This window comes from Thermobia domestica, chromosome 1, assembly GCF_964235325.1.
Source record: "Thermobia domestica chromosome 1, izTheDome1.hap1.1, whole genome shotgun sequence".
NCBI classification, from domain to species: Eukaryota; Metazoa; Arthropoda; class Insecta; order Zygentoma; family Lepismatidae; genus Thermobia; species Thermobia domestica.
Window position 1 is genome coordinate 162,286,230 of NC_137454.1, and position 24,243 is coordinate 162,310,472.

At 33.8% G+C, this 24,243-nt stretch overlaps 1 protein-coding gene across 2 annotated transcripts in view; it reads right to left on the reverse strand.

Annotated features, from left to right (window-relative positions):
• LOC145690456 (NFX1-type zinc finger-containing protein 1-like) overlaps positions 1 to 24,243 on the reverse strand; it is a 157,774-nt gene that overhangs the window by 40,881 nt on the left and 92,650 nt on the right. For both annotated transcript variants that reach the window (XM_081765364.1, XM_081765362.1), the window contains 2 exons: positions 11,247 to 11,390; positions 1,270 to 2,542 (listed from right to left, as the gene is read on the reverse strand). In XM_081765364.1, the coding sequence (XP_081621490.1) occupies positions 1,270 to 2,542; positions 11,247 to 11,390 (1,417 nt within the window). The remainder of the gene's footprint in view (positions 1 to 1,269; positions 2,543 to 11,246; positions 11,391 to 24,243) is intronic.

Genomic DNA, 24,243 nt, shown 5'->3' on the forward strand with positions numbered 1-24,243 from the left:
ATTTCAAAAGTTTGCAAACAACTTAAAAGATGGAACACTGGTGAAACAGATAGGGCTCACATATTGAGATTCTTTAATAAAATATGTTATTGAAGCAAAAACAAAACAAGGGAGAACAAATTCATACCAACAAGCCATTTTCAAGTGAAGAATTTGGGAACACTTCGCTGTTCTTAGGATTTAGGATTGAGATTTCTGGGCTTTCGGCATCTATGGCCATTTAGTCCGTCACGTGAGAGATGATGTCCCTGGCGAGCACACTATCCGGGGAAAGGAAAGGAAGAGAGCGGCCTGGGACCCATAAGTTAAGTACCACCCCGGCATTTGCCTGGTGTGAATGAGGAAAACCCAAGAAAACTTCATTCAGGATGGGCTGGCCTGAAAAACCTTCTTACACTTTTTCGACCGAGGGTCCTCATCGGGAATCGACCTCGGGACCGCTCGCATTGAGCTTCGCTGTTCTATTCCATTTATCAGGTATGCTTCTGTTTGACACCTAGCTTGAACACTCCACTATGTAGATACCTGTTTTATTTTTTTTAATCACGATTTTCTTCTTCTTCTTTTCTTTAATCTACAACGATGTCTGCCTTCATCAGACATCACCGATTACTAGACAAGATGATAATATTAAACACACTACGGCATTGTTATTCTTATTCTTATTTGTACTACTTCAAGGAGCTGAATAAATATTCTTCTTAAAGGCTGATGAGAGAAGATACGTAAACTTTATGAAAGTACATTTAACGTTAGCATAACGAAAACTAAACAAATATTTGGGTATGTAAATGCAGTAAACACCTCATTATAACCGTGACTATACGCAATACCAGATTAAACCATTCTTATTATTTTCCACAATCCTAGCTTAGTATTTATTTATTATTATTACTTCAAAAAAAGCTTTCTACTTCGCAATTTTGACTATCAGTTCCGGATTATCGGATTTATATTATCTATTTACGCTAAAGAACATTTAATATTGTCTTTGAGGAACTAGGATAATCTTTGTAGATAAAATCAACCTGACATTTGTAGAATTTTTGCTGTAATTCTAGAACCATTGTCAAAACGACAAAACCAATTAGAAATAGAACAGAACAGAAAAAAAAGTAGAAATTCGAGAAGCAACATGTTGATTTTTATCTACAAGAAGCATCGAAGTTTTGAAGGTTAGTAATGAATAATCTTACAATGCCTATCGCTATCTTTTACATTACTTTCTAGGTTGATCCATGTTTATATATCCGTAAACTAACGACTTACCACTCTTTCGAGCTTCGTAGCAATAAATTTCAACGGCATGACCACAAGCTGATCGACGTGGGCTCGGCACGAGTTCTTTGCAATTGGTAGTGCAAGGATCTTTACACATTGCCATACATTTATGGCCACACTCAAGAGATCTCTCGCACTTCTTCTTACAGTTGATCCTAGTTGGTTCGTCAGAACATATCGTGACCACACTGTGACCACAGTCTGCTATAGTTTTAGTAACTTTTTCAGGGCAATATCCACACGGTTTTTTACATTCAATTTTACAGGGATGGCCACACGGTAATGTTTTTTTACACCTTCTGGAACAAACAACAGTTTCCGGATCAACGCTGCACGCTACCTCGTGCACGTGACCACATGATCTTGTCTTTTTTATCTTGAAAGAACATTTGCCGCATTGTTCCCAGCACGCCTTTGCACAGATGTGATTCTGACTACACATTTCATTCTTTCTTGCACAAGGTTTCATGCACTTGTAGTCTTCATGGTCTGGATCGTGCAATATATGACACGTCTTCTCGCATAAATGCCCACATGGTAAACGATCTTCACACAATACTGGGCACTCAGAATTTGTCGGATCTGCACTGCAAGCTATGCTCACTTTATGGCCACAATATGGTAGTTCCTTCTCCACTTTTTCCTGACATTTGTATGTAAGTGGGTCTATATAACAACACAACACCTTTGTATGCCCACAAGGTAGATTCTTCTCGAGAGGAACCATGCATTTTCCACAATTTTCGTAGCATAATTTTGGACATCTATGTTCAAGTTCACATACAATTTTTTGACATTTTTCACGGCACATGTAATCTATGTGCTCTCGATTCAATATATGACAAATCGACGTACAGTTATGACCACATGTTAACTGAGCATTGCAAAGCTGAAGACACCCGCCTTCAGGGGAGTTTTTAATTATATCTTCTGCCATTGCCACTTTTACGTACGCTGAAGGATGTATTTGACACCTTAAAGTCAGGTGAGTATCAATAGCATTTTGTCTTTCTAAAGTGGCATTTATTTTCTGCCACAGCTCGCTCTCTTTTACAAGCATATCCATATTACCCATTATATAAAAACCCTTTTTTGCTCTCGACAGTGCTACACATACTCTGTTTTCAGTTTTCAGGAAACCAACTTTTCCCTCTTTGTTATTTCGCACCAGAGACAGAAGAATTATATCATTCTCTTCTCCTTGAAAATTGTCTACTACAATAATACGCACGCCTTCAAGTAGTGGATATTTCTTTCGAACCTGAAAAATCAAATATAGTGTTCTTTATTATCTGCAAATTAATGTATTATACTAATACTAATTATTATTATTAATACTATTATAAAAAAAGTTAACTGTATAATTGTTCACAGATAATCAGTTGTCCCCGACACACTGCAATGTGTAGTATGAGAGAACTTATTACTCGTTTCTTCAGCATACAGTACATCATACAAGTATCCTGTAAGATTTACAAACGCCTATTCTTTTCACGGGAAGTATAAGTTTATACAAAATATTTGTAATTTATATCATAAATCCCTTCTCCCCATATTATGAAAGTTACACTAAACTCGATTCGACTCAAGTGCTAACTATGTTCCGAAATTAGGTTCCAACACTTCATCCGTTTTGCGCCGATGATGAAATAGAAAACGTTGAAAATATTACAGAAATTGCCCCTGGCACTTGGCCATCTATTCTTAATAAGTTTATATACTGAGTTTCATTCCCTTAACATGAGAGGTTCGTAAGATACTCCATTGTTGGTGTACACTTTACATCCCCTGTCCCTCTTTTGGATATGTATTTTAATGAAAGCGACATCATAAATACATGCTTAAGACAACTGCATATTATATTTCAAAATTTATTTTAAATAATATAGCCAGTTTCCTGCGAAAATAATAGAGACAAGCCAGTTTCTCCATTTCTATATATTGAGAAACTAGTAACAAATTACCTCTTCCTCCCTTAAACGGAGAATTTCCGAGAAGGTGGGGCCATATTTTAATTTCTTTTTAGTAAGGAGTTTATACACCAAGTTTCATCTTCCTAACGTGAGATGCTCGTGAGATATTCTACATTCTAAACTTCTCTTCCTTTCCCTTACGATACGCATTTTCACGAATGCGACACGATAAAACCCGGCTCGAGCACAGTGTTTACTGTGTTCAGGTTATTTCAAACGATTCATCTGTTTTCCCGCGATGATCAGACAGACAATGTTTATTTGAATGTGACAAAAAATAGAAGTTGCTCCTTATCCTCCTTAAAACCCGAAATTTCCGAAGTGTTAGGACAAATTGTAATGTAACTAATTAAAGGTTAAGCATGAGTTCAAAAACACATAATGGCTGCTGGATAACTTTGGTGAAGACAATAAATTTCGAAAATGTTGAATCAGTTCTCTGCCGTATCTATTTACCTTTAAATCCCCTCGTTTATATCAGAAAATTGTATCTCGAGCTTAAAGTTAATGAATTCTTACTATTTTTTAAAAAAATTATATAATTACAAGAAGATAGCCTACTCATATTACCAAATTATTCTCTTCATTATACATAAATTAACCATCTTCGGAATACGAGTAATTGGATACTAATAAAAGATAAATTCTACAATAGAAGTGATAAATACCATTATATTATTATTATGTTCAGGTGGAGCTTATAATTATTGTGTTGCCAATCAGAACTCAGTTCATCGGTTTCTTTAGTTATTACAACTTGATTTCAATAACATTTTCCATCACTAGTAATTGATTCCGATGAAAGAACGTTTTATATCACTGAACAATCTGAATGTCTACTCATCTTACTTTCCTAAGCTACTTAGGTGAATGGGATTCAGTCTCGGTGAAGGTGGAGTACCAAGTTTTGCAGTTTAGAACTGAGAATGCTTACATACGAAACCGTCTCAAAGATAGTCAACGTCTAGTCTGGTAGCAAGCACCTGAAGCTTCTACAGATAGTTCAACATGGTGACATTACTAATATACAAGGTTGCCTAAAATTACCTCCAGTCAACTCTAATAACTTACAGAAACTAGTGAAGCCAAGCATACATCTCGATATCTAAAACACTAACTGGATCTTTTCCATTTTCTACAAAAAAAAAAATTCTTTACTGGGACGATAAACACATCTTGCTCCACCAATTTCTTTATTGTAATTATTGTGTCATATATAGTTGTTGACAAATTATTTTTTTTTCTATGTTCTGACATCCTACAACCTTTATTGGTCATCCTGATTTTACTATAGTTGTAGGAGTGCTCTCGAAGACAACGCTAAGTCATCTAGTGGCCGAAACTCGCAATTAACTTTACTTAAAAGTGCGTTATTAAGTGGCATTACCTGTCATGAGATTTAAGGTTCTGCCCTTTAATTTCTTCCCTGAGTGATAATGATTAAGTATTCAAAGAAGTCATAATTTCCTTTGTATATTATTTTGTAATTTAAAATTGTTGTTTTATAAAGCTAACCAAGAGAGTTCTGTCGCTTTTTGTGGAGGTCTGTGTTCAATTGGCCCTCACACCATGAGTTGAAAGCGAATGGAAATAAGGCGAAGGTCAGTTATCGGTGTGGGTATATCCAACATACTACCTGGTTGTGGCAGTTCAGTTACACCGTGAACTTGCGTAAGGACAGAGTGAATATGGAACCTCCACAGAGCGTCGTAAGGGTGTGTATGCTGTACGAGTTCAAACTGGGGTCAAACGCCACTGCAGCCCGGCGGAAGATATGCAAGGCCTTTGGTGAGGGTGTCGTGACTACACGGACAGTGCAGCGGTGGTTTACAAGTTTAAGGACAATGACGAAACACTCGAAGATGCACCAACTGCCGGAAGACAAACACGTGTACAAAATGAAGATATTCAGGCAGCAGTTGAGGCGAACAATGGCCGACATGTGAGGAACTGGGACTACAATTCAGTGTGAGTGGAGAAACCATTTGGCAGCACCTTCATCAACTTAGGAAGCACTACAAGTTGAGTCGATGGGTCCCAATGATTTCACTGCGGGCCAGAAGGCAACGCGAGCAGACACCTGTATTTCTTTGCCGTCTCGTCTGAGGAAGGAGCCATTTCTGGACAGGGTGTTGACACGTGATGAGAAGTGGATTCTGTACGAAGCTCCACGGCGCCATCTTTATTGGTTAGCATTCCATGAACCGGTTACAAAACAGCCGAAACCAGCACTACCAGAAGGTCCTCCTGTGCGTATGGTGGACTGCTCGCGGCATCGTGAATCGGGAACTGCTACCAGCTGGTCAGAGCATCAACGCAACTGGGTATTGTCCGTAGTTGAGCCGCGTTCAAGAAAAACTCAAAACTCTGGAGCCAGCACTTCTGAATCGCAGAGTGGTCCTCCTCCTACAGGAGAACACTAAGTCCCACGTGGCTAGGATGACCCGGGACACCATTCTAGGCCTTGGATGGGAAACACTATTGCATCCGACATACTCCCCGTACATTGCACCCTCCGTTTATCACCTATTTCATTCCTTCGACAATCACCTTAGAGGACGCCTGTTCAAATCCCTAGTAAAGGTGCAAAATGCACTTGATACCTTCTTCGCTGCACGGCCCACCAAGTTCCACCGGGATAAAATCCATGGTCTTCCAGAACGTTGGCAGAAAATTATCAATGCTGACGGGGACTATTTTTGATCTTTCAGGTACGTCTTAGGTGACATATCAATGTTCGAAGGTGGTGGGAGAAAAAGCGACACACCTTTCATCGTTACCTTTATATTTTTCCCCATAAAAGCTTAATACTTGTCAAGTAAGAGAGAAATAACACCAACACAACCATATTTCAGTGCTTCTGTCATTTTACTGTGAATGATGGAATATCTGGAAGTATTAATTTATGTCGTAAACTTTTAATACACCCTTTTAGTCGACAGTCGCTCAAACAAAGAATTTAGACAGCATATGTAAAATTCGTGCAACAACTTATATAATGACTGTTCAATAAACAACAGACGACTTCCTTTTTACCCAGTGGCGTATTTGAAACTGAGCGTCTTTACCGTAGATTATAGAACAAAATGTTTACAATGCAACATTTCCCAATAAACTACGTGTTATATTTTGATATGTCATAACACATCATAAATATTGTCTTTCCAATAATCATGTATCTACTATAAGTAGTAAGTTAACCGATTTAGCTGAAGCTATCAAAATGGGAGAACTCGGAAAATAAATTAGGGGTTAAAAAAAGAAAAGTTGAAATTGAATTAAAGGTAATTTTATAGGTCCCCTTGCAACATCATCTCTGGGTACGCCTTGGATACTATGAATCTTTTTTTAATTCCATCTTGGAATATCATATCAGAATTAATGTTATATTTTCAATAGGCACGCTGACGCAGAAAAACTTGAATTTGACGTTAAAATTTGAAGACACTAAATTTGAAGAAAGAAAGGAGCTCAGAAACCACAATGAATAATTAACAGAAGGTCACAGTCACAAATTCTTCTGTACTTTTTTTTATTCTTCTTAATCTAGTGGCAAAAGTGCGTACTATTGGTTCGCTGGGTCCCAGTTCAAACACATTACAGTGGCCAGATTCCATTTTAAAAATGGAAGGAAATAATCTTTCAGTTTTACGTCTCGCAGTTATACCGTGTAGGCTAAAAGAGAATATCCCATTTTAAATATACGTTTCATTTTATATACACTGCTGATGTAGGACGTAAACACAATTCAATCAATCACTTCTTTTGTTTCGCCTCATTGTATCACATCTGTTCTATTTTGAAAGGTAATATCCACAAAGGGATCAAAGTAGTATAAGAACAGCATGTGAAAAACATAAAATATTCCAATTTAACTATTATATTCTTTCCTTTACATTTTGTAAACAGGCACTGAGAAATTTAACAACTGAATACAATCAAACATATTAAATACATTTTTTTTTTCTTGACGGAAGCAATAATTTTACGTCGTCCATTGTTGTAAACCCTCACGAAATGGGGCTCCAGATTTTTTCCAGGGGACTACTAAAGCCACTTCTCCCTCTGCAAAAATGGATAAAATGGATACTTTTTCCTCTGTGCGATCCAGCAGAAAGCTCGGAGGTTCTCGCAGATACTTAGTAACAACTCTATATACATCTCTACACATACAAGTATACTTGACTTAGAGGAGGGGCAAATCAACCTGTGTCGAATTTTGAAATTTAAGAGTTAATTCACAAGATCAATTGCTAAATCCACCTGCGAACACATACCTGAGTTACGAACTCAAACTTCTTGCAGTTTTAATATCTTACATTTATTAAAAACTTTCTCATTGGATGACACTTTCTAAAAAGTGACTGCAAAAGTTTAGTGCATTTGAAACAGATGAAAAATGTTGGAAAAATTTAAAGACAGTTAGCAGAACCTGAGACCTTCAACTTTACAGTATTATATTATATATTACAGAAAGTGAATGCACACCTAGTTACGAGGCTGATTCCAAAAGCGGTTTTTGAGTGTTCAATTCTTTCCTTTCCGACGAGAGTAAGAACTGCGGAAGAGCTTCGTATTTTCACTCTAGAAGACGTTTCATGAAAAACAAAGAAAAGATTCTTTCTATAATATACTTTTTTCTTACATACAAGGAAAAGAAGACAGGAATCTGAATATAGAAAGATAAGTTTATATTTTCAAATTACTGGTGGAATTTTGTACGTAGATAACAAAAAGAAACATACGAATGAAATTATTATTAGGAGTTCCAGTTTCTTTGCAATTTAAAGTTCTTAATTCTTGCCAAACATCTCTTATGGATTCATCTCATTCCAGTTTTTCGAAATCGTATTATCCCTTGGCAAAAACTCTGCATTCTCGGAACATCTAAAAATTTTTACTAAAGGTGCAGAGAGTGTGCCATATGTCAGTTGAAAATCTAGACCAGGTGTGCCAAATGGAATTTTGCAGAACTTTCCTTCTTGTCTACCATTTTATCCTTCATTTCTCAATACAGCAAGGAACTATTGTGCTAACACAATCCACAGGCATAAATATATTATGTTTATTGATACTATCACAAAGTTCGTAACTTTGATTTATTAGGGGATCAGGTATTCTATTTCTGTTTCTTTAGGAACATGTTATCTTAAAATATGGCCTTTTCCATGAGATCATTTTGGATAGAGGACCAGCTTTCACAGACGTTTCATTTAAATATATTCTCCTACGATGATGTGAAGATATATTTTGTTAATGTCACGGGGCTATACAAATGTGATTTTTTAAATCATTATTCGAAACATTGAACAGCGACTAAAAACGTCCTGTGAAAACAACTTTGATCAATAAGTAGAATTTTCACCTCAGGTAACATTTGCGCATAACTATACCGTAAATCTGTCTACAGGTTGCAGTCTTTTAGAGTTATTACATGGTTTTAAGCGTAGATTCCTACATCAAGCAATTTTGAATGGACAGTGTCAATTTGAAGAAAATGACGACAGACTACATTGGCTTTAAAACGTCCGGGACAGAGCACAAGAACAAAGCAGAGACCAAACTGTATGAAAAATAACACTCGACACTTGTGTTTAATGAAGTACGCACTGTTTGAATGTTTGATCCAATAATGGGGAAATGGGAGACACGAGCTTTTTCTGGAAAATATTTTGTCCTAGAAATAATTACGATTTGTATTAGTATCTCAGCTTGTATTACTTGACATTATCACAGATTTATTAATATTTCAGCTAGAGTAATCTTAATTTTCTAACTCGTAATAACCTCTGAAATTATTACTGAATATTTATCATCCCCAGAAATTAACCGAAGCCTGTTCTTTATAGTCTCTTTTTTACTTTCGATGTTATGCACTGAAATCGTACCATTTGTATCTAGCCTTCAAGTATAACTAAAGGAGTTTACGTAAAAATATGAGACGTGGAAAGTGAAAAGGGACATCCTGTTGAGAAAGTAAGATTTTGAGTTACTCTCATTTTTGTATTCAGCACTAAATTATGAAGACACCAGGATCAGTGTTTGCTTGAGAAAATGCCTTTAAAAGTATCAAAGGCCTGTCCTTATCTCGTTTAATTATGTTTTCATTGTATTTCTAGCTTTCTAGTGCATATGTAAACTATTGGGACTCGTAGAGGATATATCAAAGTATCATAGCTTTTCCCCCCTAAGCCTATAAAAATGCTCATACAGAACATTTCAATTTTGCGTCACGAGGTTCTCTTTCGCTTTCCACATTACATAAACTAATATTAATATTTTTATTCTCAAACCTTCTCTGACTTGAACTCTTTCTCTTCTTTTTTGTTTCAACAACCGTGGTGTTTCTCCCCTAGATCAGGAAAGGAATACGAATTGAAGGACTTCCTAGTAAAGCACCAAACGGAGCGTATTGAACTCAAAGATTGACACACGTTTTCTTTATTTAAAAATTTTCTGTACACTCATTTCCTCACAAAACGGAAGAAAACCATAATGTATATCTTCTAAGCATATGAAAGATAAAGATTTTAACATAGTTGGACGCGAAAAATGCAGTTCCCAACAAAATAATCTCTTTTTTAAGGAAAGCAATTTCCAGGTATTTAAATTCTCTGAAGGAAATTCTTGCTCTGCGTGCCTGCATACGTAGATGGTTGCCACATATATTGTATGTTTTACTTGTCAACTAACTCTTAGTATGGTCAGCTAACTCTTAGTATGTTACACCAAAGACAACGGTATATCTCTTCAGCAAAATAATCATAAAATAATCGAAAATTTATATTTCAGGGAAATCTTAGTGTCAGATAATATAACAATGTCGAAATAGCTGTTGCGTCATGTGGAAACAGCAGCAGCTGTGTTTGGACCACAAATTTAAGTAACCACGCCGGTGTTCCCAAATTCCTTAAGGTGAACTACATTTGTAACTCTTGCCACATTGAGTTCGAGTGTTCAGTCTTTTGAGATAGACGCCTTAATGACTTGCAAAGTGATCACTCCTGTCTAACCTTAACGTCATTAACAACCTTAGAAAGTGAAGATGAAAGATGTTTGCTGCTTTCACTCATTACGTACCTTCATTAATAGAAGATTCATACTTGTCACACTTTGATTTTACAAATGGAAAACAACAAAGAAGGAGAAATAATTTATTATTAGTTTCCTCAAACTTATCCACTGTTTTCTCTCTACGGGGAAAAGATCACACATGGCCACACAACCTTATAGTTACAACCTTATGATACTAACAAAGCCCTCTTAACTAAATCGCAAACAGTGATTTCAGGAGGAGCACAAGCATAGAAAGCGAGAGAAATGCCTGAAGAGTCAGGTCAATAGTGACTGATGTGGCAGTTAGTGATTTTTATTATTACGAACATTATTCTGCTACGTGTAATAGACCCACAGGGATCAGTTTGGAGTGGTTGTTTTAAAATCTGCATTAAGAACTGGAAATGAAATAGATACCCTACATTAAAAATGTGATATCAAATGGATATTCAAATTTTGACAGCTGAAAGCAAGATTAACTATGAGATAATTCTCGAGCATCTGAGCAGCTTAATATGATGTATTGCAACCAGTATTATCAAGTATAGTAAAAATGGATAAAAAAACATCATTACACATATTTGCTCGATAAGATTCAATTCACACTCTGCTTTCCTGAGAGAGAGAGAGAGAGAGAAAGAGAAAGTAATGTTTAACCGTATTGAGAGTAGTCAAGAAACGTCATGACAGTATGAAATTACGAACATCCTTTTTTTCTGTAAGTATTCTATCAGAACGCATAATACACTTGAAAGTACGAATTATGGGTACTAGTGATGTCATATGGGTACCAGCCCGTGCTAGGGAAAGATTGTACAATAATAATAATATTACGATATTAATCAAAGCCTAAGAAAATTAAAGAATAAAATTATCATATCCTACTAGGAAACACAAAAGTTGCATTTTGATATTGACGTAAAAATAGCACCTTACCGTTCTCATCAAAAACATCTGCCCTGAATAAGCAGCCAAAATCGTGATTTTTTCTGGATCATATCCCTGAAGTACAAGGTATCGACAGAACGCCATTAAGAATTCAGCTTCATGTATATTCTGATGGCTTGATGTGTCCGGAACCTGCAATATAAAGTATGTTCGTAAATGAAAAAGAAAACGGGGTCGACGTTATTAATCCCAGTCTCTTGGTAACATTATTTTAAATATTACTATACTAAACTTAGAAACAGAAAGTTGAGGAAAATACTGCTTCCAATTAAAACAAAATTCACAACGAAGGACATATAATTAATCAGGATAAAATTATTTAAGAAAATAACTAAATTTCACGAATACGTTTGTCAATACTAAATGGACATATTAGTTATGATATGCGCTAAATTTTATATTACATTATTCTTGTAAGCAGTAGATCATAAGATGAAAGATTAGAGCATCATCGAACATAATTACACATTACAAACACGTAAGTTAAATGATGAAATTAATGTGTCACTTATAGTTTGTTAAAAGGAAACCAAGCAAGAAATGAAAAAGCAAAAAACTGGGTTCTTTATTAGAAGAGACGGAATATTAAAAGCGAAAGTTAGGAGAGTTATATTACAAAATAAAGATTTAAGGACAAGGGGCATACTGACATTTGCAACATACTTTTGTATACAATTTGGAGTTTATTTCTATCTTTATATTAATACATATAATCTTTATATTAAACATAATTATTCGGCTCACATAGCTGAAACAAAACAGTCCAGTGACAAGTATGGAAGTAAGATATTATCAGAAACTAGTAAAATACACACATAACATACGTGAAACTGGACTATTAATAGCTGTCGCTCCAAGTATCTACACATAGAAAGGAAAGAAAAGAAGACAGAGCAATAACTGTAAACAGTGGCGGCTGGTGGATTGTGGTTTCGGGTGTTGCAGTACGAACGATCGGAGACAGAAGATATAAAGTGGACTCATTGAGTAATCAGCATAACTTTGGATGCAAATGCTATGTGACATGTTAAATTAAATTAAATTCTGTTTTTAAAAAATAAAAATGCAGAACATTTAATCCGATTAATCACCTTAATTAATTAGTAAGTTCATTCTTCTCTCTTTGATTGGAACAAATCTGCCTAATACATGCTGGTTGAACTCTAGTATTCTTATTGTCAGGTCTTTTTCGATGGAAAGCATAACCAATGGTGATAACCTTTCTTGGGACATTCAATTTCTTGAAAGTGTCAATTCTTTTTGACGTGAAAAAAAAAACTTTTCTTCTTTTACTGACGCCATAGGTACAGTTAATATTAATTTCAGAAGCTTTATAGATACACTAAATATTTTTTTTTCTAGATTATTGTGAACAATTCATTCTAGCAAACTCAGTCCCTGACAGTGATCCTCTTCAGTGTAGACTGAAGAGAGTTCATAGCAGAGATTAATGTTATAAAAAAAATGTACATTGAACACGCTTTATTCACAATTTATCTAGGAAAACTGAAAATAAATTGTGGAAATGTATCTAGTGCATACAACATTACTGCCATAAGATGTTATTTTTTTTTAAACAGTAAATTTAAACAGTTTTTTTTTTCGAACACACTCCTGAATTGCACTTTGCTTGTTTTGTCTAAGCCTTAATTTTAAGTTTTTCCTCGGTTGAAAGTTGGGCAATTTTTTTGTAAGTTATTTACAGAAGTCATGGTATGCAATTCATTCAGAATTTGTAGGTTATGTACAGAATTAAAGCACACACAATAAAATTAAATCTAATAACTAATAACCAAAACAGGTGATACCAAAGAGATACTGGTATATGAATTGCGAATGTAACATATTCATACATAGGGCTGTCAACTGGCCGGCTTTTCATTGGCCTGGCCGGAAAAATTGCTGTTATTTTGATTAAAGCCGGTGACGGGTACAAACTTCTCACCAGCCCCTTTATAACTTTTTTTTTTTTTTTTAATTTGTATCTAGTTCGAAGTATAGATATTGAAAAGTAGCTGTTTTTCTGTAAACTCAAAACTGTTACCTTTCACCATCTATCAACGATTAATATATTTTGTTCACCTGTTTAGAAAATTTTAGAGAGATGATAGGGGCTGTATCAGGGAAAATTTGAAATTTACTTTCAAGGAATTTTATACGTTTATTAACAGTGGAAAAGAACTTCTTAAAGCAATTTCCTATAGTTGAAGTAGAGACTATATGTTTAAAGGGTGAATTTCATTTTCCAAATCCAAAATTGTCACGTAAAGATTATTATACTTTTGTTCATCTGTTTCGATAATTTTAAAGAAATGGTAGTTACTGATAAATATTTGGTCTAGGAATTAATTCGTGCGGGTGGACAAGAGATGGCGCAACGAACGTTGCGTCCCACAGTTCCGTGTATCCACACATGTGTTGCAAACCCCTGTCATCGCGTATCGTTCGTAGTATAGGGCAGTGGATTAAAGCGTCAACAACACCAGTTTGTAGTTAAGTGAACATGGCGCAATTTGTGCCTGATAAAGTGTTTTTGCGGGGTGTCCTGCTGCATTACTTTAACATGCAGAAAAGTGCGACTGAAAGTCATCGTATTTTGGTGGAAGTGTATGGTGACCATGCTCTAGCTGAGCGAACGTGTCAGAAGTGGTTTGCACGGTTTAGAAGTGGTGATTTCGGCTTGGCAGACCAAGAGCGAGCTGGACAGCCAAAAAAATTTCAAGACGAAGAATTGACAGCATTGCTCGAGCAGGATTCGTGTCAAACGCAGGAACAACTTGCAGCAGCATTAGGCGTTGATCAAACAACAGTCTCCAAACGCTTGAAAGCCATGGGAATAATTCAAAAGATGTCACATTGGGTTCCACATGAATTGAAAGACAGAGACGTTGAAAGACGAAAAACCATTTGCGAATTGCTGCTTCAACGACAGAGCAGAAAGGGGTTTCTGCATCGAATTATTACGGGTGATGAGAAGTGGATCCATTACGAGAACCCTAAACGAAAAAAGGCCTGGGTGAAACCAGGTGAACCAGGTCCATCACAACCAAAACGAGATATTCACTGTGCAAAGGTTATGCTGTGCATATGGTGGGATATGAAAGGTGTGGTGTACTATGAGCTGCTGCAACCGGGTGAAACTATGAATGGAGAACGTTATCGACGACAATTAATGCGTTTGAAGCAAGCTCTGGCCAGAACACGACCAGAATGGGAGAACAGACATGATAAACTTATTGTTCAACATGATAACGCTCGCCCACATGTCGCAAAACCGGTCAAAACCTATTTAGAAAATGTCGGATGGGAAGTTTTACCCCACCCGCCGTATTCACCAGACGTTGCTCCTTCGGACTACTACTTGTTCGATTGAATGAACAACGATTTGATTGGACAGCGGTTTACTTCTTCAGAAGATATCGAAACATGGGTCTCTGACTGGATCGCTTCCAAGGATGAGGACTTCTTTCGCCACGGAATCCGTACATTGCCTGACAGATGGGCGAAAGTGGTGGCTAGCGATGGACAATATTTTTCTTAAGGTATTTATGTATTTTGTGTTTGTACTACAGCTTCAATGTGTGCGTACCAACCGCACGAATTAATTCCTAGACCAAATACAATAAATTGATCAATGTCGATTGATCAATTTCAGTTTCTCATTTATAGCACAATGTATCTATTAAGCTTATTAGTGAATGTTCTAAGGACATACAGAATATATGTGTTAATGCACTTTTGTTCACGATAGTACATTTCCTTTCCACGGATAGGTCCGAACAGAGATACTTCACGCTGAGACCTATATCACAGAGAATTTTGAGGAAGTGTCGGGTTTTTTATATTACAGAGTTGGCAACCCTATTCATACATCAACACATACACTCACACACACACACACACACACATGTGTGCGTAAAAGAAAAAATGCATTCCAAATCAACCGTCTTGGTTGTTACGCAATGCACGATGAACACAATATACTTCCACATGAGGCGAAACAATGTTTATCAACGTTCTGGAAAGCAACCTTGAAACCCGCCAGATATAGGAACAACTGTTAGCTGGGAGGGGTCCAAAATATTTGAGGAAGGTCCAATACGTCTACGTAATAACGAACCTGTCTTATACTGTATCCGAAAAGATACGTAATTCTTAATTACTGTCACCTATATTTTAAGAAAAAATGATAGAACGATTATTTCTATAAGAAAAGAAAGAGTACATAATGAGGCGTAAAATAAAATATTTAGCGTACATCAATTATTTCTCTGTTAAACAAGTATAGTTTGTTAGGAAAGTCTACAAATGTTAGTCAAGTTTCGAAATTTTTGGGAGGTCCGGACCCGGTGGACCCCCCTCGTGGCTACGCCTCTGAGCATTGCTAACTAGTCCCAAATTCAATGTGGCGTTCCCCACCATACAGCTTTATCAAGAGTATAAAATATACTTATTTTATAAAAGAAATATGTATATACTAAAATACTATCCACAAAGGGGGGAATTCTGCATATTGACTTATTAATATTTTGTTCACAAATTACTGTAGAAGAAACCTTCATTATCTATATAAGCTAAGAATTAACTTGTAAATGCGGATCTACTTTCATTTGATTTCTGCTCTACTACATATTTTTTTTTTATTTTGTAATTCTACTATCACTTTTTTTTTAATTGTCATTATATTGATTTGCTTCAGTATAAGTACCGTAATTTAACAATATGAATGCATAAAAACAAATTCCATTTGTTAATTGCTAGTGAAATAAAATTCAGAAAGCTTATTTAGCGCGAAAAACCTCATTCACTGGAAACCGTGCTGTGTTGCAGAAGCACTGCAACGACCAGACCTTTTAACTTCTGAGATAGGGGAAAGGAGACTTAACATTCGCCCAATTACCGCGCTGAAGGAATCTGGTCGTTGTATGCTCGCTGCAACACAATATAAATTAGAGACTCTGTGACGGATTATTTTTCGCTTTTTAAAACGGATTAATGAAACGGACACTTACAGAAGTAAAAAAAAAAGAATGTTATTTCAAGTATATATGGGAGTATTAGAAAGTATTTTTTTCTGTTTTTTACTACTATTGCTAATAATATTTTTTCTTGAAATACTTTGGTCGTTGCGCAACGCTGCAACACTAACTTTAGCCGCCACTGACTGTAAAGTGGCTAGACGGACGCCACATTGTCTATATTGCAGAGTAAGTGACTGGTCAGTAATGCCACAATATTCATAGCAATGGCAAAAAGAAACAAAATTTAGTGGCATTAAGATTAATTTAAAACTCCTATAGAATACCAAAACATTGTTTAAAAAATAATTGAGATTTCAAACATTTATTCATTTTGTAGCTAAACGATAAGTAATACCTGCAAACACAATTTGCTAAATTTACAATTCCAGGTTATCTCTCTATCAGGGTTGTAGTAATCTAAAAATAATCCACATATCCTTTACTACTAATTTTATTACTGTACTAATTATTATTTACAGTTAGTCTTCTCTTCAGAGTTTATGCTATGATTATTAGTCCTCTTGAACAATATTATTCTAATTAAGATGTTAGTTAATGCTTTGGCCCTGCGCATCGGAGTCGCCACCCACTATTTCTATAAAGTAGGAAATATAGATCAATCAGAAGAAACACGATTCTTCGTGTGTTGTGAGGTAACATATGATGGAAATGTTTAATACAGTTTACGGTAAGTATCAATTATAACATAACTTCATTTATTAACAAATCCATTATTTATTTATTTTCTATATTTCTTCTTTCTTTCAGGTTCAGCCTAGATTTCGCACGACGTGTCCTTTGAAGATCTCGTTACATACGTGGTAAGTATACGACTTCCTGTATTTTCATCAATTATAACCATATTTTATATTTCTCATTACTTTCCTCAATTATAACAATATTCTATATTTCTAATTTATATTCACATTACTCTATTTTCACTCTCTCTATATATGTATAAACTATTTAATCAATATATATGTATATATCAATATATATATATTTCACCCATTTACATTAACTAATATTTTATTTCTTTTATTTTCCAGGTCAGTCGACTCCCACTATATTTGATAAATGAGCATCTCCAGAAAGAAAACGACGTACGTGGATAATGAACCTTACATGTATATTAATTAGTTTAGAAGACCATGGTATTATTTTCTTTTTTTCAAAATTATTAAATGGATTACTTCAATTTGTTACTGAATTGATAACTTATATAAAAATGCCAACTGTAATTTCCCAATTGTAACGTCCACTTTAATTTTCCGTAACTTTATTGTCGTTATAATGTATATTTATCATTTCTATGATCCAAAATTGTAGAGTTTGATATACACATGAAATTTTGAACAGTTTGATTATATCTGTATATTTTATATTTCAAATTCCATATTTATGGTGGCAGAGAATATTGGGAGAGGAAGAAAGTCTCTCCCGACCTAAGTTTTCAGTTAGTATTTCATAGTGTATTGCCACATTTCTTCCACAAAATAACAATAAAATAACATATACATATTACCTGTTACGGTTATCTTTAAATAAACATATAGTAGCTTATATTCTGCTGGAATTCGAAAGCTTACTACAAACATCAACATCAAATCGACACTTTTAAAATCAACAACCTATCTTTTTCGTTTATTTATTTTTCGCTTCGAAAAAGTTTTCATTCTTTAAATTTAGATCATATGTTACAGACCGGAAAGCTTATCACCACACTTCGAAATATGTAATGCGACGGCGAAGGTTAAGAATAGCGGCTTATTTTTACTGTAATGCCCTTTGTCGTACCGGACTACACAGTATGGTAACTTATATAAAATGTTATTATACAAACCTTTTTGAAAATGTTCTGCTGTCGTATGCATTTTACAAATAGACGTCTAATGATGTTACGTTGGATCCAGTTTCTTTGCAGTACAACAACACACAACACATTCGTTAGGTTTTATAGCTTTCACAATTTGGTTCAGTTATTCTACTTGTGGGCTCGGTTCTACAATGGATCACGTTGAACGTTTTATAGCATGAACTGAGCCGAAGGTTGGCCCATAGCAACGGTCGCCATCCCACTTGCGGGAAAATTCCTAAAGGTCACAGTGATGAGGAGAACTATTTCTTGGAGAAGTAAAAATGTTGAACAGAGTAATGTTATGAAAGATTAAACAGAAAATTGAAATCTACGAAGTACACATACCAGGTTAAGTACAATTTTCCTTATTTATTGCCTGTTTCCAAATTCTTACATTCAGCACATTATTATAGCCGATGAATACATAGATTACTGAAAATGTTGACACATGGATATATTAATGAATCTCTCTTCTTTATTTAGGTATACCTCGATCTACATCTCTTCCCATCGAATCTAATGCAATATGAGGTGGTAAGTATATCATTTCTTTTCTCTCTTTCTTCTTTACAATATTTATATATTTTACTGTATTTTGTTTATTTACTTATTTATTCATTCATATTCATTCTTACTTATTTTGCTTTATATCTATATTATTATTACCATTATGTTTATACATTTCTCTTTCCATTCGTTGATTAATCTAATATATATATTTTTCTTTCTTTCAGATCGATAGCTTCCACCTGGACATATTTATATTCCGATTATAAACAAGAGATGCATATATATACCTACAGTATTCAATTGGAGATCATTTCCAAAATAAATTATTAATTGATGTTTCATGTCCATAGTTTAACTTAGATTATCAATTATTATACATATATATATATCCATTGGTTAGCACTTGTCACGAAATCTATGTATAAGAATTACGAAATAGCCACTGAATTTTATTTATACTTAAAATTTAGAATAATTTGTTTAAATTTTGTACTATTCTTTACCTCATTGTTTACATGGTGATTGATATTGAGGGAGAGAAAGTCTCTCCGAATCTAATTTATTTATCGATGCATATTATTTTTATCTTCAAACACACTATTACGTATATCCATTATAACACCATTTTCTACTTATTTCTATTTATCGATTCGAAAAAGTTTATATATTTTAAAAAGTTTATATCTTTAGATGCGAACCAAAATCCTTATTGCCAATTTACATATCATGTAATGCGCTATGGTGCAAGTCTAGAATAGCGGCGCATTACAGACTCCCCTTTGTCTAAAAGAAAAATTTTGTCAATAGATAAAATTTTTCAATACGAATTATGAAAATTTCTTATTTCACCGAATTATAATTTTCTCCATCAGAATTCTTAGATGTTTGTACTTCCTTTCTACTCATCCATTTGTCATATGACTATTATATTTGGATTTCGATTTAAAGTCATCTAATTCCATGGGTATGAAGTCAATTAACATTCATTGTTGTATAATTATGAATAACATACTTTTGGAAAATAAACAATAATAGACCAAATTATGAAACTTCAATAAATAAATAACGATAATAACTAATTCAACTTAAAAATGGCACTTGTCCAACATAACACATCTTTAAAACTCAAGGATTATTCTTGACTAAGTTAACCAGTATCAAATACAAATTGCTGCTTCCGTATTTGAAACCAGTGTTTTGGTTTGTGTATTTTAGTTTTCCCTTTTCTTTGTCCCTTCTGTATGTACCAGGTTTTCTTTCTTCTTTTCTTCCTACGTCTTCCACCAATTGCTAACTTCTTTCTACGTATATAATTCTCAGCTACTTCAGAAGACCTTTTCCGTTTCAAGTATTTTACATTCATCTTGATAAGGTTTGCTAACTTTTTTCTCTTTTTACACCTTTTCCTTGGTCCAATTACATTTAATTTCTGCCTTTTCTTCTGATTTTCAAGTCTAGACTCTGAAGGTTCCTTCATTCTTCCTTTCTTTAACCAATATCTACTACTTGGGTTTTTCTTTTGCCTTTTCTTCAATTGAACCCGATTACTACGGTATCTCCAAATTCTCTTCCTTCTTTTGATTGAAAACAGTTCATCCATTTTTCCTTGTAGACTCTCGCTTCTAGTATTTTTCCTATTTCCAAACATAGGATGCTCTATCTCTTCTTTCTGGCTTTCTTGTGTAACTATGATTTCTATCTTCTGTAGTTCTTTGTTATCTTTACATTCACATTCCTTTCCTGATTTCTTATCATCATATTCGTTCTCTACTTCTTTCAAAACTTTAACTTCCTGATTTGCCTCATATGATTCTTTTTCTTCTATTTTATTATCTTTTCCTTCTGCATTAACTATACCATTTACATCAAGGAGTTCTTTCTCTTCTTCCTCCTTAATTGTGTTTCCTGTTTCTGTCAGGATTTCACCACACTCCATTTCTTTTCCCTTCATTTCGACTTCCATTTGACAAAATTTATTGTTTATCTTTTTAAACAAATCTGCTGTAAAATTCACCATTTCATTTTCAAGTTCGGCTACTTGAGAGTACCAGTAGGTAGATAACTGACTAACAAATAAATTTTCAAATTCCTTAGATTTCTTCTTTTCTACTTTTTCTTTATCATTATTCCCTTTCTTCTCCTTGGTTCCTTTCTTTTGAACATCACTATCCTTCCTCTTGTCTTTTTCTGAATAACTATTGGTTTTCGATTTTCGTTCCTTTTTCTTTCTCTCATCCGTTGTATGGTGGTGAGTTCTTTTCTTTTCCGTTTTAACTATTTCTTCGTCAGACATAATTATGGCCTCCTCTATTCTCTTACTTTCCTTCTCGCTATCACGCTTGTCGCTGTTATAGGATTTTCTCTTTCGTTCCCTAGAATCATTTCTGGTAACTTTCTTCTCTTTCTTTTCTTCTCTATGTCTATGATTTCTATTATCCTTTGATTCACCTTTACTCTCACTATGATGTTTATGACGTCTTTTATCTTTCTCTTTCCTTTCTTCTTTCTTGTCATTTTTATGTTTGCTCTCCTTTTTCATATCTTCTGTATCACTTTTACTTTTCTTCGATTTCTTCTTCTCCGTTACATGTTTTGTTTCATCTTTCACTATTTTCTTTTTCCTTCCTTCGTTCTTTTCATCCTCTATTCGCACATGTCTTCTGTTTTCTTTATCTTTTACATTTTCTATTTTATCTTTTACTAATTTCTTCTCTTTTTTCTTCTTTTCATCTTCAACAACATCTATTATTATTTTCCTTTCTTCTTCCATATTTATCTTATTCTTCTTTAACATTATCATCATTCGGAAGAGCTTTATCTTCTTCCCTCTTATCTATCACCATTTATTTTTTTTACAAAATATTTATTTATTTATGTAATCCACAATAAAATTTTCAAAATTTCTCCAAGTTCATGTACCATTCTCCTTTTCACAACGTTATAATCAATCCAATCCTGAAGACTGGGATCGCCATTTTTACTGTAATGCCCTTTGTCGTACCGGACTACACAGTATGGTAACTTATATAAAATGTTATTATACAAACCTTTTTGAAAATGTTCTGCTGTCGTATGCATTTTACAAATAGACGTCTAATGATGTTACGTTGGATCCAGTTTCTTTGCAGTACAACAACACACAACACATTCGTTAGGTTTTATAGCTTTCACAATTTGGTTCAGTTATTCTACTTGTGGGCTCGGTTCTACAATGGATCACGTTGAACGTTTTATAGCATGAACTGAGCCGAAGGTTGGCCCATAGCAACGGTCGCCATCCCACTTGCGGGAAAATTCCTAAAGGTCACAGTGATGAGGAGAACTATTTCTTGGAGAAGTAAAAATGTTGAACAGAGTAATGTTATGAAAGATTAAACAGAAAATTGAAATCTACGAAGTACACATACCAGGTTAAGTACAATTTTCCTTATTTATTGCCTGTTTCCAAATTCTTACATTCAGCACATTATTATAGCCGATGAATACATAGATTACTGAAAATGTTGACACATGGATATATTAATGAATCTCTCTTCTTTATTTAGGTATACCTCGATCTACATCTCTTCCCATCGAATCTAATGCAATATGAGGTGGTAAGTATATCATTTCTTTTCTCTCTTTCTTCTTTACAATATTTATATATTTTACTGTATTTTATTTATTTACTTATTTATTCATTCATATTCATTCTTACTTATTTTGCTTTATATCTATATTATTATTACCATTATGTTTATACATTTCTCTTTCCATTCGTTGATTAATCTAATATATATATTTTTCTTTCTTTCAGATCGATAGCTTCCACCTGGACATATTTATATTCCGATTATAAACAAGAGATGCATATATATACCTACAGTATTCAATTGGAGATCATTTCCAAAATAAATTATTAATTGATGTTTCATGTCCATAGTTTAACTTAGATTATCAATTATTATACATATATATATATATCCATTGGTTAGCACTTGTCACGAAATCTATGTATAAGAATTACGAAATAGCCACTGAATTTTATTTATACTTAAAATTTAGAATAATTTGTTTAAATTTTGTACTATTCTTTACCTCATTGTTTACATGGTGATTGATATTGAGGGAGAGAAAGTCTCTCCGAATCTAATTTATTTATCGATGCATATTATTTTTATCTTCAAACACACTATTACGTATATCCATTATAACACCATTTTCTACTTATTTCTATTTATTGATTCGAAAAAGTTTATATATTTTAAAAAGTTTATATCTTTAGATGCGAACCAAAATCCTTATTGCCAATTTACATATCATGTAATGCGCTATGGTGCAAGTCTAGAATAGCGGCGCATTACAGGGTTGTAATAAATACATTAAAAATTAACGATTAAATTAACCAATTAAAATTTTGTCAACTTTTCACCTAATCAATTAAATTTTTCAGGAGATAATTTTTAATTGATATCGTAAAAAAATCACAGAAATTTAAAACATCAATCGTTAATTTTTATAAAAGAACATATGAAAGATATTTAGCAAGTTTCTTGCGACTTATATCAAAAACTTTAAAGGCAGTTCCGCAACAGTAATTCCTGAATTGACACATGCGTAAGTAGATATAATGTTCCTTGTGGAAGTACGACAGTAACTGATTGCAAACAATTAAATTAAAAGACAATTTTCCTTTATTTTTCTAAGTTTTATGGTATTTTAATTTTAGTTTTTATTAATTATCAGTTCCGTCTGGAAACCGTGATTTTTAATAATAATAATTTTCCCATGCTCTTAATTTTATCCATTAAATTTTACATTCACTTTTACAACTCAAGACAATCTTTATTGCATCGTAATGAAAGTTATCATTTTTATCAATCAAGGTTATCAATTATTTTCTGATAGTCTTAATTACAATGTCAACAACACAAATCGTTGTCGTGTCCAACAAACATCTATTTTTTTAAAAACAATTTTCTATTTTTTATATTTTTGTAAGAGTGCCTGTCTCATTGACATTTTAGTAAGTTAAAGCTGATAAAACATTTACGCTTAATAATGGCCCAGGAAAGACTTAACTCATTGGCCATAATAGGTATTGAAAATGATGAAGCTAGAAAGTTAGATTTCAAATAGATATTGTCCATATTTGCTCACAGAAAAGTCAGGAGAATGCCATTTAGTGTTTTAATAAAGTATATACATGTCATTATGCAGTTAATTTTGCTCACTTCTATTTTAATTTTAGTATTTTTATCTTATCATTAATGATATTGTTATGTTATCATGAAGTACTATTATAGTTTTTATGATCTTTACATTACATGTTTTGGAACAACGTATCGTTGCATTGTCTTGCAAAATACACATTAACAAACAGCACATTTTGATTTCAAACATAAATTATAATTGTAGGATTGAATTGAAGCAAATGCAAGTAATTACAAACGTTACGTGAAAAAGTTACTTTAGTATTCCAACGCGCTGATAAATTTACTGAAAAAAATATGTGTTAATCGAAGGAAACAAAGGTTTATTTTATTTTATTTTTTATTTATTTATGTATTTTTTTTTTTGGCACATGTCAGAAAATTACAAAGTTTTTGTTATCACT